At 44.1% G+C, this 15452-nt stretch overlaps 1 protein-coding gene across 1 annotated transcript in view; it reads left to right on the top strand.

Annotated features, from left to right (window-relative positions):
* Window positions 1-15452, top strand: part of LOC120994080 (solute carrier organic anion transporter family member 2B1-like) — a 105406-nt gene that overhangs the window by 57585 nt on the left and 32369 nt on the right. Inside the window, 2 exon segments of the mRNA XM_040422539.1 lie at window positions 703-735; window positions 737-857. Coding sequence (XP_040278473.1) covers window positions 703-735; window positions 737-857 — 154 coding nt within the window.

The following is a 15452-nucleotide window of genomic DNA, read 5'->3' as shown; positions in this document are numbered from 1 at the left end:
CGAAAATTTGGCACCCATTGAAACTCCGGATATCTGTAGGTAATATAAACCATTAAACATAAAATAGTTATGTTTAAGTAAAAAATCTGTACATATACAGATATAATCACGGAGTTCCAAGGTGTAATTGCTGAATGACAGTCGTTCCGAGTACGACCCAATTCAAGCAACAATCGGTCATAATGGTGGAGGGAAACCCTCCTTATGCACCTTCGGAAGAGCATGGAATATGGGTGTACTCGGATGTTTGACATATATAAAATCCCTCTCCTTTTCAGATAGGATGCCAAGGTGCACCCCTATGGTCCTAGAACTAGAGCGGCTGATATAAGGAGGTCCTAATGAGGGGGCCCTAATGAGTTATTGAGCTTACCTCTGCTGACTGAATGAGGGATGCACTTTTACTTAGTAAAGGTTCATGTTTTCAATGCTCCAGTCACATCCAGAGCTGCAATAAGGATTCTGCCCGCTTCTGCTTAACTTCCTCTCACTGCTACAGTGTGCAGATGTGATTGTCCACCCAGGGCAGAGTGATTATAAGCCACATCTAGCAGGACTGTGAATGCAGCTCTGGGTGTGACTAGAGTACAAGACAGTCCAGTGTGAGTATTGATATGTAGATTATAAAACTTCACTTTCTTCTCAGTGTCAGTTTACACTGCCCCTGATTTCTCAGGTTATGCCGTGTCTCTTGTTTTTCAGTGTTGGACTTTGGCACAATGTGACCGGCACTCGAATGTGGCTGCTCCGAATCCGCTTTCAACCCAATCTGCGGTGCAGACGGCATTGAGTACATCTCTCCGTGCTACGCCGGGTGTGAAGGCGTCAACTTTGATTACAAGGATAATAAAGTGCTGGTAAGTGCTGGAGTTAGTGGGAGCTGTCTTCTGTTAATCCTCTCCAGAGTCAGGTGTAACAGTGGCATTAGTCTGATACTTGACAATGATATCTGACCATGTCCTAAAGTGAACACTGTACAACTGAGTAAATGGGATCTTCCTGGTTTGATGTCAGAACTATGATGTGTTCTCTGGGGCAGATGTCGCCTCTTCTTCTAACTGCCCCTTGAGAAAAATTGAGTTAGAAATAATGTAGCTGCATCTCCCTCCTCCCCCTCATAGCATGCAGCCTATATACCTAATGAACGAAAGATCCAGCAGCTGCATCTCCCTCCTCCAATCTCATAGAAAATAACCTATACAACTAATAATCAAGAGATCCAGCAGCTGCATCTCCCTCCCCCCCATAGCATACAATCTATACACCTGAAGAGATCCAGCAGCTGCATCTCCCTCCCCCCCCATAGCATACAATCTATACACCTGAAGAGATCCAGCAGCTGCATCTCCCCCCCCCCATAGCATACAATCTATACACCTGAAGAGATCCAGCAGCTGCATCTCCCTCCTCCCCCATAGCATACAATCAATATACCTGAAGAGATCCAGCAGCTGCATCTCCCTCCTCCCCCATAGCATACAATCTATACACCTTATGAGTGAAAGATCCAGCAGATGCATTTCTTCGTACTTTCTCATAGCATACAGTCTACACACCGAATGAGCGAAATCTACTGCAGCTGCTTCTCCCTCTTCCTCTCTCATAGCATGTGGTCTATACATCTAATGAGCAAAAGATACTGCAGCTTTATCTCCCTCCTCCTCTCTCATAGAATGCATTGCCACACACCTACTTATGGAGAAATTCTGCAGCTGCATCTCCCTCCTTCTCTCTCATAGCATGCAATATGGACACCCAATGAGTGGATAATACTGCAGCTGCATCAACCTCCTCCTCTCTTACATATATTACTGAGACAGAAATAATGAAGCTGCATCTCCCTCCACCCCTCCCTCAGAAATACAACAACTCCATCTTCTCTTTTTAGGCAGTCTACAGATATTTTGGGAAAATGTTCTGCCACTACCTCTCCCTCCTTCCCTCTTGCAGGATATAATCCCACAGACTTGCTGGGGACTGTTCTAGCAGTTGCACCTCCCTCCTCCCCTCTCACAGCATGCAGTATACAGACATTCTGAGGGATAGACAGCTGCCTCTTCACCCACTCCTCTCACATCATGTATTCTACAGACATAGTAAGAGATAGATCTATCAACTCCATCTCCCTCTTCTCCTCCTGCATCATGCAGTCAATAGACATGATGAGAGAAAGCTGCTACAGCTGCGCCCCTTGTCTCCCCTTTCATAGCATGTAGTATACAGGAATCCTGAGATCCAACTGCAGCAGCTGCCTTTCTCTCCTCCCTTCTTGCTACAGGCAGTCTCAGACATACAGAGGGAGAGATACTTTACCTCCACCTCCCCCCTCACAGCGTGCAGTCTCACATAATTACATAGTTAAAGGGGTTCTATGGGCTTTTAATAATGATGACCTATATTCAGGATAGGTCATCAATATCAGATTGGCAGGGGTCCGACACCTGGCACCCCCAACGATCAACTGTTTGAAGAGGAGGAGCGCGCTGTGGCAGCGCTGCTACTCTTCACTGTTCACCTTCTCGCCGTAGCCTCTGCCGTGTATGGGAACGATCTGTCCCATTGAAATGACGGCTTGGATGTAATTACACCTGCTCACCGCTACAGAGGAGACGGCGAGAAGGTAAACAGTGAAGAGTAGGCAGCACTGGCACAGCGCGCTCCTCCTCTTCAAACAGCTGATCGGCGGGGGTGCCGGGTGTCGGATCCCCGCCGATCTGATATTGATGACCTATCCTGAGGATAGGTCAGCAATATTAAAAGCCCGGAGAACCCCTTTAATACGGTTGAAAAATGACATAAGTCCATCAAGTTCAACCAAGGGATCGGTGGGGATGCGAATCACAGAAGGAAGTGAGACTCTGTGACCACGTCCTGAGGAAGTCTATTCCACAGATTCACAGTTCTTACAGTAAAGAAGCTTTGACGCTTCTGGAGACTGAACTTTTCCTTCTCTAGTCGGAGGCAGCGCCCCCTTGTCTTTTGATTGCATTTTACATGGAACAGTTTTTCATTGTATTTTTGTATGGCCCATTTATATATTTGTATAGGTTAATCATGTCCCCACTTAGACGTCTCTTCTCAAGACTAAATAAATTGAATTATTTTAATATTTCTTCGTAACTAAGACCCTCCAGGCCCCTTATCAGTTTAGTCGCTCTCCTCTGTACTTTACCAGCTCCAGGGCATCCTTTCTATGGACTGGTGGCCAGAACTGAACTGCATATTCCAGATGAGGCCAGAACAACGCTTTGTAAAGAGGTAATATTACATCCCCGCCCTGCAAGTCCATGCCTTGTTTAACCACCTCCGCACCGCCTAACGCAGGATCGCGTTCCGGAGGTGGCAGCCCTGCGCAGAGTCACGCATATATGCGTCATCTCGCGATGGCCGAGATTTCCTGTGAACGCGCGCACACAGGCGCGCGCGCTCACAGGAACGGAAGGTAAGAGAGTTGATCTCCAGCCTGCCAGCGGCGATCGTTCGCTGGCAGGCTGGAGATGTGTTTTTTTTAACCCCTAACAGGTATATTAGACGCTGTTTTGATAACAGCGTCTAATATACCTGCTACCTGGTCCTCTGGTGGTCCCCTTTGTTTGGATCGACCACCAGAGGACACAGGTAGCTCAGTAAAGTAGCACCAAGCACCACTACACTACACTACACCCCCCCCGTCACTTATTAACCCCTTATTAGCCCCTGATCACCCCTGATCACCCCATATAGACTCCCTGATCACCCCCCTGTCATTGATTACCCCCCTGTCATTGATTACCCCCCTGTAAAGCTCCATTCAGATGTCCGCATGATTTTTACGGATGCACTGATAGATGGATCCGATCCGCAAAACGCATCCGGACATCTGAATGAAGCCTTACAGGGGCATGATCAATGACTGTGGTGATCACCCCCCTGTCATTGATTACCCCCCTGTAAAGCTCCATTCAGATGTCTGCATGATTTTTACGGATGCACTGATAGATGGATCCGATCCGCAAAACGCATCCGGACGTCTGAATGAAGCCTTACAGGGGCATGATCAATGACTGTGGTGATCACCCCATATAGACTCCCTGATCACCCCCCCTGTCATTGATCACCCCCCCTGTCATTGATCACCCCCCCTGTCATTGATCACCCCCCTGTCATTGATCACCCCCCTGTCATTGATCACCCCCCCTGTCATTGATCACACCCCTGTCATTGATCAACCCCCCTGTCATTGATCACCCCTCTGTAAGGCTCCATTCAGACATTTTTTTGGCCCAAGTTAGCGGAATTATTTTTTTTTTTCTTACAAACTCTCATATTCCACTAACTTGTGTCAAAAAATAAAATCTCACATGAACTCACCATACCCCTCACGGAATCCAAATGCGTAAAAATTTTTAGACATTTATATTCCAGACTTCTTCTCACGCTTTAGGGCCCCTAGAATGCCAGGGCAGTATAAATACCCCACATGTGACCCCATTTCGGAAAGAAGACACCCCCAGGTATTCCGTGAGGGGCATATTGAGTCCATGAAAGATTGAAATTTTTGTCCCAAGTTAGCGGAACGGGAGACTTTGTGAGAAAAAAATTAAAAATATCAATTTCCGCTAACTTGTGCCAAAAAAAAAAAATTTCTATGAACTCTCCATGCCCCTCATTGAATACCTTGGGGTGTCTTATTTCCAAAATGGGGTCACATGTGGGGTATTTATACTGCCCTGGCATTCTAGGGGCCCCAAAGCGTGAGAAGAAGTCTGGTATCCAAATGTCTAAAAATGCCCTCCTAAAAGGAATTTGGGCACCTTTGCGCATCTAGGCTGCAAAAAAGTGTCACACATCTGGTATCGCCGTACTCAGGAGAAGTTGGGGAATGTGTTTTGGGGTGTCATTTTACATATACCCATGCTGGGTGAGAGAAATATCTTGGTCAAATGCCAACTTTGTATAAAAAAATGGGAAAAGTTGTCTTTTGCCAAGATATTTCTCTCACCCAGCATGGGTATATGTAAAATGACACCCCAAAACACATTCCCCAACTTCTCCCGAGTATGGAGATACCACATGTGTGACACTTTTTTGCAGCCTAGGTGGGCAAAGGGGCCCATATTCCAAAGAGCCCCCGCTGGCCCTGCATTCTGGGCACTGGACAAAACATATGAAGCACAGAGATGATTACTACCAAGATGCAGAACTTTACATTTGTTCACATTGAACCTCATTTGCCAAGTTGATGCCCAATCACTCAGAGTGTCCCAGTCAGCTTGTAGTTTGTGGACATCTTCCATAGACCGTACAGTTCTACACAGCTTAGTGTCATCTGCAAAAATAGATATGGTGCTATTAATCCTGTCCTCGACATCATTAATAAATAAATTAAATAATAAAAGGGCCCAGCACTGAACCTTGGGGTCACCACTTATAACCTGGGACCATTCTGAATAGGAATCATTGACCACAACTCTCTGGACACGGTCCTTCAGCCAGTTTTCAATCCAATTACAAACTATACTTTCCAAGCCGATAGACCTTACTTTACCTATTAAACGTCTATGAGGGACAGTATCAAAAGCCTCTGCAAAATCCAGAAACACTACATCCACAGCCGCCCCTCTGTCCAGGCTTGTACTTACCTCACTACATCCACAGCCTCCCCTCTGCCCAGGCTTCTACTCACCTCACTACATCCACAGCCGCCCCTCTGTCCAGGCTACTACTCACCTCACTATATCCACAGCCGCCCCTCTGTCCCGGCTACTACTCACCTCACTATATCCACAGCCGCCCCTCTGTCCCGGCTACTACTCACCTCACTATATCCACAGCCGCCCCTCTGTCCAGGCTTCTACTCACCTCACTCCATCCACAGCCGCCCCTCTGTCCAGGCTACTACTCACCTCACTCCATCCACAGCCGCCCCTCTGTCCAGGCTACTACTCACCTCCTCATAAAAACAAATCAGGTTAGTCTGACAACTTCTGTCCTTGGTAAACCCATGTTGGTTGTCACTTACAGTGGGGGAAATAATTATTTGACCCCTCACTGATTTTGTAAGTTTGTCCAATGACAAAGAAATGAAAAGTCTCAGAACAGTATCATTTCAATGGTAGGTTTATTGTAACAGTGGCAGATAGCACATCAAAAGGAAAATCGAAAAAATAACTTTAAATAAAAGATAGCAACTGATTTGCATTTCATTGAGTGAAATAAGTATTTGAACCCCTACCAACCATTAAGAGTTCTGGCTCCCACAGAGTGGTTAGACACTTCTACTCAATTAGTCACCCTCATTAAGGACACCTGTCTTAACTAGTCACCTGTATAAAAGACACCTGTCCACAGAATCAATCAATCAAGCAGACTCCAAACTCTCCAACATGGGAAAGACCAAAGAGCTGTCCAAGGATGTCAGAGACAAAATTGTAGACCTGCACAAGGCTGGAATGGGCTACAAAACCATTAGCAAGAAGCTGGGAGAGAAGGTGACAACTGTTGGTGCGATTGTTCGAAAATGGAAGGAGCACAAAATGACCATCAATCGACCTCGCTCTGGGGCTCCACGCAAGATCTCACCTCGTGGGGTGTCAATGGTTCTGAGAAAGGTGAAAAAGCATCCTAGAACTACACGGGAGGAGTTAGTTAATGACCTCAAATTAGCAGGGACCACAGTCACCCAGAAAACCATTGGAAACACATTACACCGCAATGGATTAAAATCCTGCAGGGCTCGCAAGGTCCCCCTGCTCAGGAAGGCACATGTGCAGGCCCGTCTGAAGTTTGCCAATGAACACCTGAATGATTCAGAGAGTGACTGGGAGAAGGTGCTGTGGTCTGATGAGACCAAAATAGAGCTCTTTGGCATTAACTCAACTCGCTGTGTTTGGAGGAAGAAAAATGCTGCCTATGACCCCCAAAACACCGTCCCCACCGTCAAGCATGGGGGTGGAAACATTTTGCTTTGGGGGTGTTTTTCTGCTAAGGGCACAGGACAACTTATTCGCATAAACGGGAAAATGGACGGAGCCATGTATCGTGAAATCCTGAGCGACAACCTCCTTCCCTCTGCCAGGAAACTGAAAATGGGTCGTGGATGGGTGTTCCAGCACGACAATGACCCAAAACATACAGCAAAGGCAACAAAGGAGTGGCTCAAGAAGAAGCACATTAAGGTCATGGAGTGGCCTAGTCAGTCTCCGGACCTTAATCCAATCGAAAACCTATGGAGGGAGCTCAAGCTCAGAGTTGCACAGAGACAGCCTCGAAACCTTAGGGATTTAGAGATGATCTGCAAAGAGGAGTGGACCAACATTCCTCCTAAAATGTGCGCAAACTTGGTCATCAATTACAAGAAACGTTTGACCTCTGTGCTTGCAAACAAGGGTTTTTCCACCAAGTATTAAGTCTTTTTTTGTTAGAGGGTTCAAATACTTATTTCACTCAATGAAATGCAAATCAGTTGCTATCTTTTATTTAAAGTTATTTTTTCGATTTTCCTTTTGATGTGCTATCTGCCACTGTTACAATAAACCTACCATTGAAATGATACTGTTCTGAGACTTTTCATTTCTTTGTCATTGGACAAACTTACAAAATCAGTGAGGGGTCAAATAATTATTTCCCCCACTGTATAATATTATTTACAGTCACATACTCCTGTATATAGTCCTTTTAAGAGTCCTTCAAACATTTTTCCCACAACAGAAGTTAAACTAACTGGTCTATAATCACCTGTGGAGGACCTTGATCCTTTTTTGAATATGGGCACCACATTTGCCTTGCGCCGTACCTAGAGAATCTTTAAAAATTATAAACAGGGGCACAGCAATAACTGAACTGAGCTCTTTAAGCACTCTTGGGTGTAATCGATCTGGACCCGGGGCCTTGTTCACATTTACCCTATTTAACTTCTCTTGGACCATATCTACAGTTAGCCAATTGAGTATATTACTGGATGTACTAACAGCTCCGGCGCCACAGATATCAGCTCCTTTCTCTTATTTTGTATATACAGAGCTAAAAAAAACAATTAGTAACTCTGCCTTTTCCTTTAGCATTTATATATTTAAAGAATTTTTGGGGATTTGTTTTGCTCTCTTTTGCCACCTGCTGTTCGTTTTGTATTTTTGCTATTATCTCCTTTTTACAGATTTTATTAAGCCCTTTGTAATCTTCAAATGCTCCAGCTGAACCCTCAGATTTGTATTTTTTAAATGCCCTTTTTTGTGTTTTATTGCCCGTTTTACAGTAGCTGTAAGCCATGGGGGGTTTAATTTTAGCCGTTTATACCTGTTACCTAAAGGAATACATTTTTTTGTGCAATTACTCAATGTGGATTTGAAGCTCTCCTATTTATCCTCAGTATTAGGGTGCATTCACACGACCATAAGTGTTTTGCGGTCCGCAAATTGCAGATCTGCAAAACACAAATACCGGCCGTGTGCGTTCCGCAATTTGCGGACTTCACATGGCCAGCGCTATATAGAGAATGCCTAAGCTTGTCCGTGGTTGCGGACAAGAATAGGACATGCTCTATCTTTTTTTCGGGGCCACGGAGCGGAACGACGGATGCGGACAGCACACGGTGTGCTGTCCGCATCTTTTGAGGCCCCATTGAAATGAATGGGTCTGCACCCATTCCACAAATTTGCGGAACGGATGCGGATCCATTTATACGGTCGTGTGAATGCTCCCTTATTTTGTGACAGTAGCTGCTTCCAGTCTATGCCCTGAAATGCTGCCCTCAACCCCGGGAAATTAGCCTTTTTGAAATCCAGTGTCTTTGCTCTGCCTGACAGAGTTTGCTTCTTATAGTGTAGGGGGAATATAATTATATTGTGGTCACTATTACCTAGTGTTTCTCGAACAGTAACATTTCCAACAAGCTCTGCATCATTAAAAATTACCAGATCCAACAGAGCATCGCCCCTAATGGGAGCTTCTACAAACTGGCCCATAAAGTGGTCCTGCAGCAAGTTGAGGAATTTTCTCCTCTTTGCGGTTGAGGCAGAACCATGACCCCAGTCAATGTCTGGGAAGTTAAAATCTCCCATTATGATCACTGTTCCAGCCTGTGCCGCCCGCTCTATTTGGTTATACAGTTGTGTTTCTATCTCCTCTGTGATGTTAGGGGGTCTATAGATTACACCAAGTATTATTTTTTCAGTGTTTTATATCCCTTTGAACTTCCACCCATAAGGTCCTCACCATCCTCACCCACAATTGCCTCTTTCACACTTGTCTTCAGATCACTCCTCGCATACAGGCACACACCACCACCTTTTCTATTGACCCCTTTCTATTGACACCTTTTCTATTGACACCTTTTCTACTTTCCTAAATAGTGTAAAACCCTTAGTATTAACAGCCTAGTCATGTGAAGAGTCCAACCATGTGTCAGCCACACCAACTACATCTATGTGTTCTTCTAGTACCATAGCCTCCAGCTCCCCCATTTTGCTAGTTAGACTCCTGGCATTTGTGAAAATATGTTTTAAATTACTTTTACCTGTAAAGTGAATATCCGGGATTTTTTGGGTTACCTTGGTTGATGTTTGTATGTAACAGGTTCTTGTTACCCGCAGTTCTATTTTTCATAAGTGTATAGTTCTGCCCAGTCTTCTCCCTATTTTCCTCGCTAACCCCAGCCCCCACTAAATCCCCTCTGTACCCTCCTATATCCCACTCTCTATCTACACTATCTACCCCCTTATTAGTATTATTACTTTCCCCCCCCCCCCAGATCCTAGTTTAAAAGCTCCTCCAGCCATCTTACCATTTTTTTTCCCCCAGGGCAGTTGCACCCTCCCCATTAAGGTGCAGCCCGTCCCTACTGTAGAGCCTGTAACCGACAGAGAAGTCGGCCCATATCACCATGAACCCAAACCCTTCCTTCCGCACCAGCTTCTGAGCCACTTATTTACCTCCTTAAGCTCCCGTTGTCTCTCTAATGACGCTCGTGGCACTGGTAGTATTTCTGAAAACACTACCTTGGAGGTCCTGGGCCTCTCTCCTAGTTCACTAAAATCATTTTTAAGGACCTTCCATCTCCCCCTGACTTTGTCATTGGGGCCAATGTGTACCATGACGGCCGGGTCTTCCCCAGCCCCACCCAGCAATCTGTCAATCCGAACCGCAATATTCAGAACCCGAGCACCCGGCAGACAACACACTGTTCGGCATTCAAGGTCTCGGCGACAGATGACCCTGTCTGTCCTTCTAATAATAGAGTCCCCTACCACCAGCATCTGTCTAACCTTTTCTGAACTCCTTTTCCCATCCTTCCTGCAGTGGTCATCCTCCTGGGTGCTCGGAGAAATGCCCTGCTATAGTGTTGCTGCAGTTTTGCTGGCCCTGGGCTTTTATCCCTAATATCAGCCAAACAGGCATATTTACTAGGGTGTTCCAGATCAGGAATAACCTCCCTGGTACATTTCCCTCAACCCCTTCTTCCTACATTAACCCAACTGCTGACCTGATAGTCCTGATCTTGTCCTCCTCCTCCCACCTCCATTTTTCACTGACCCCAGTCAGCGCCTGCACAGTGAGGTCTTAGCCTCTCTCTAGGTTTGCAATGCCCCTAAGTATTTCAAGCAGTTTATTTAGATCCAAGATGTTGGCTTCCAAATATGCAACATGCTCGCATCTAGTGCAAATGTATTCACCCTCCAATGGCCCTTCAAGGCACGGACCCACTAGACAGGACACACACTTAGTGGCATTGTCCATGGAGCACATGTTTAGATAGGGATGAACAGTAAATAAGGAAAACAGTAAATATGAGTTAGAATTAGACCCTGTCTGCTGTAGTTGGAGGACTAGCTAGAATCAAGCCAACAACACACAAGGAAATTCTATCAAACCTTAGTTTCTTGCTCCTTGTCTTAAACTCCGGTTCTTTAACTCCACTTATTCAGCAGCCACTTAGTACAGCAAGCTTCAGGTAGAGCGAGTTCTGGAGAGTTCAGTGGTGCAATTAATAGCACATGGGATCACAAACCACTCCCCTTAACCAAGAAGAAAAATAAATTATTGGAAAATAATGCTACTAATTAATGGAAAATAAGTTGTAATGGCAGGTGCTCTGTAATTTTTGAGCAGTTTAACATTCGGAATGTCTTGAGAAGAGAAAGAGTTCAGCATGTCGTCAGTGCAGAGGAACGACACAGAACTTCCAGAATTCTTAACTTCAAAACAAGAAATTAATTCTCTGGTGAAAATGAATCAATGGGTGTGACTCACAATGTTGGCGCTGACTGATGGGTCTCCAATGATCACAAAGTCAAAACTATAGGATGACAACCCAGAGCAGAACTCAAAGTCTAGTGCAAGTACTGGGAAGATGTACCATTGCTCTCTGCCAGGCTATAATGTGACTGACAGCAGCGTTGTTCAAGAGCGTCCCTAAATCACTATCCTTTTATAATGATGCTCTAGATTTGGGATCAGCAACCTCCAGCACTCTAGCTGTTCTCAAGACTCCAACAGCTAAAAATTTAAAATGTACACGTATAGTGCCACCTGCTGTTTGTTCTTTTCCTAATTTCTTTGTCCGGCTCACTGAGATGGTCGCACATGCTCAGTTTCATCCTTCAGCTGCCTCCTGAGTTGTGATAGGTAGAGCATGGACACGCTCCTGAGTTGCTGCAGAAAAGACCCTCCCCTGACCTGCCAGCTTGATATAAATCTAGCAGAGCAATGAATGGGGAGATCTCTGGATCCATTTGTGGTAGAGGGCTGGTTCCAGCTTTGTTAGAAAGATGTTGTCATTTACTATATGATGGCTTATTTTTATTTTTTACATTAGTTATGGGATAACCCTTTTAAGTCATGAAAGAGGGTGGTGGCAGCAACCAGTTTGTGACCTCGTAAGCTTACCTCATCCCAGTGGCGTACATAGAGAAGTAAGGGCCCTATAGCAAGGATCAGACTAGGCCGCCCACCCAGGACAAAAGGGTTTCTGCCTAAATCTTTTTCAATGAGCCGTGGGCCATTTTTCCATTGCTTCATTTGCTAAAAGTTGTTCCTTTAGAGGGTAGAGTCCTGACCAAGTTTTCACCTCCAGTAGAAGATGAGATAATCCCAACTAAGACTGGGCCCCCTCTTGCCCTGGGCCCCATAGCAGTCGCATGGTCTACCGCTATGGTAGTTACACCCCTGCCTCCTCCTCCTTGGGTGACAACTGATCTGACCACTATACCTGCTGTTAGTGGGGTTGTCGTTTGCCCCCTCACTAGCAAATATGCATTTCTACAGTGAGAAAACCTTCTCTTTTGTATTACATGGCCATTAAGATGTCAAGAAAAGTTGGGTGATAACCTCTTTATGGGATATATCCCTAAAGGGGTTTTCCGAGATTGTTATGCTGATCATTCATCCTCTGGATAGGTCATGTGTATGTGATCATTGGGATTCCGATCCCCCGGGACCCCCCGCTAATCAGCTGTTTGAGAAAGCACAGTAGTGATGACACGTTCATGTGTCATGTGTCATGTGGCCTAGGCATAGCTCAGCCCCATAGAAGTGAATGGGGCTGAGCTGTGATACCAAGCATGGCCACTGTACAATGTACAGTGCTGTGCTTGGTGAGAAGGTCGCGATGATCACAGGAGTGAGAGACCCCCACCGAACAGATACTGATGACCTATCCTGAGGATATGGAAAGAGATAGGCCGGCACACGCTAAGATGCACGCCGCACGGGATAGGATGATTTCCACGTGTAATTGAAAGAAGATCCCAGCAGACGTGACTTCAATGCTCATGAAGTTTTATTGCATATAACAATATGTCCCATAGAAAAGGACGCGTTTCGGCTCAATTGCCTTTTTCAACAGGTAGATGTTCATAGTCAGTAGCTCATATATATACACATATCAATGATTAAAGAAAGGAACCTCCCAGTGACGTCAACGCCCAGAGCAAGGGCGGTACATGCATAGTCACATGGTAACATAGTCAAAGTTGTCAATCAAAGAATCAAAAAAGCGCAACACGTATCAGAACACATGTCAATAATAATTAAATATTATTAGATATTGTTTTTAAATACCAGTACAGCTGAGGTACTCCTTCATTTATATGGTCGATGTCTAGAAGAAATAATAATACAACAATTACCAAAATTACAAAAATTGATATATAATGGTGAACAGAAAATAGCACTAATTAAACACAGATCACAGATTGGGAGCAACCGTGGCACCCTCAAACAGGGGGTACTGGCTACACAGCGGAAGGGCACCTTTCCGTGTCTCCATTGTTTCCAGTGCTCTGTCATCAAAGGGCCCAATATTTACCACCCACATACTGGACGCATATACGCAGTGGATGGCTTTTTCACATGTGAATCAGCCAACGTCATATACCTAATAAAATTTCCATGTGGGTTGTTATATATTGGTGAAACTATGCAGAGTGTTAAAGACCGCATTGGAAAACACAAATCCACCATTAGGACAAAAAACTTACTTCTACCAGTTCCCTCCCATTTTGAAAAGTATAACCACACAATCGCCCAATTGAAGTTCCAGGTTATAGAACAGATTTCCAGACCCAGGCGGGGCGGCGACATTAAAAAACTACTTTTGCGCCGGGAGGCCTACTGGATTCATACCCTTGATACCCTTCATCCAAGAGGTCTTAATCGAGACTACGAGATTATGCATATCTGATTTGTGTTTTATTAGTGCTATTTTCTGTTCACCATTATATATCAATTTTTGTAATTTTGGTAATTTTTGTATTATTATTTCTTCTAGACATCGACCATATAAATGAAGGAGTACCTCAGCTGTACTGGTATTTAAAAACAATATCTAATAATATTTAATTATTATTGACATGTGTTCTGATACCTGTTGCGCTTTTTTGATTCTTTGATTGACAACTTTGACTATGTTACCATGTGACTATGCATGTACCGCCCTTGCTCTGGGCGTTGACGTCACTGGGAGGTTCCTTTCTTTAATCATTGATATGTGTATATATATATATATGAGCTACTGACTATGTACATCTACCTGTTGAAAAAGGCAATTGAGCCGAAACGCGTCCTTTTCTATGGGACATATTGTTATATGCAATAAAACTTCATGAGCATTGAAGTCACGTCTGCTGGGATCTTCTTTCAACTATCCTGAGGATAGGTCATCGGTAAAAAATCTCGGAATACCCTTTTAAGTTTTTCCTTGCACCCCTGTAAGATGTAACAGATTTTCCATGTTTTGAGGTTTTGTCTCTAGTTCTGCTTTATCGAATACAATGATAAACATTGCAACGAATGCAAAATGGATACAATAATTAACTGGAAATTGCCAAATAAAACCAATTACCCGGCACGGCCTGAGTTTCCATTATTTTTAATAATGGCTTCTTGCTGCCGGTCAATAAATATAATTTCCGTACAAACACGAGACGCGGCTGGAGGGCTAATGAGCGTAACATTATAACCCGGCATCAAGTCATTATACACAAGCCTCGGTGGGAAATTGTATCCTAATATTAACCCCTTAAGGACTTAGGACGTACCGGTACACCATGTTTGCCAAGTGGCATAGATGGCATAGAAGGCAGCGCGATGCCTTCCTTAGGCATCTGCGCTGCCTTCCGGTGACGAGCCTGTGAGATCCAGCCCCCTGGATCTCACAGGCCGGAAGCTGTATGAGTAATACACACAGTATTACTCATACAGCCAATGCATTCCAATACAGAAGTATTGAAATGCATTGTAAAAGGGATTAGACCCCCAAAAGTTGAAGTGGGACAAAAAATAAAGTAAAAAAAAAGTTGAAAAATAAAGTTTCCCCCCCAAAAAATTTTAAGTTTCAAGTAAAAATAAACAAAAAGGTAATTTTCCCCAAATAAAGTTAAAAATAATTGGTAAAAAATAGGAAAAAAATAAAAAGTAGACATATTAGGTATTGCCGCGTCCGTATCGACCGGCTCTATAAACATATCACATGACCTAACCCCTCAGATGAACACCGTAAAAAATAGAAAATAAAAACTGTGCTAAATAAACCATTTTTGTCACCTTACATCACAAAAAGTACAACAGCAAGCGATCAAAAAGGCGTTTGCCCACCAAAATAGTACCAATCTAACCGTCACCTCATCCCGCAAAAAATGAGCCCCTAACTGAGACAATCGACTAAAAATAAAAAGCTATGGCTCAGAATATGGAGACACTAAAACATCCTTTTTTTTGTTTTAAAAAAGCTGTTATTGTGTAAAACTTACATAAATAAAAAAAAGTATACATATTAGGTATCGCCGCGTCCGTATCCACCGGCTCTATAAAAATATCACATGACCTAACCCCTCAGATGAACACCGTAAAAAATAAAAAATAAAAACTGTGCTAAATAAACAATTTTTTGTCACCTTACATCACAAAAAGTGTAATAGCAAGCGATCAAAATGTCATATGCAACCCAAAAAAGTGCCAATCAAACAGTCATCTCATCC

This window comes from Bufo bufo, chromosome 3 (assembly GCF_905171765.1).
Source record: "Bufo bufo chromosome 3, aBufBuf1.1, whole genome shotgun sequence".
NCBI classification, from domain to species: Eukaryota; Metazoa; Chordata; class Amphibia; order Anura; family Bufonidae; genus Bufo; species Bufo bufo.
The sequence above is the reverse complement of the archived record's forward strand: the minus strand, read 5'-3'. Positions and strand labels throughout refer to the sequence as shown.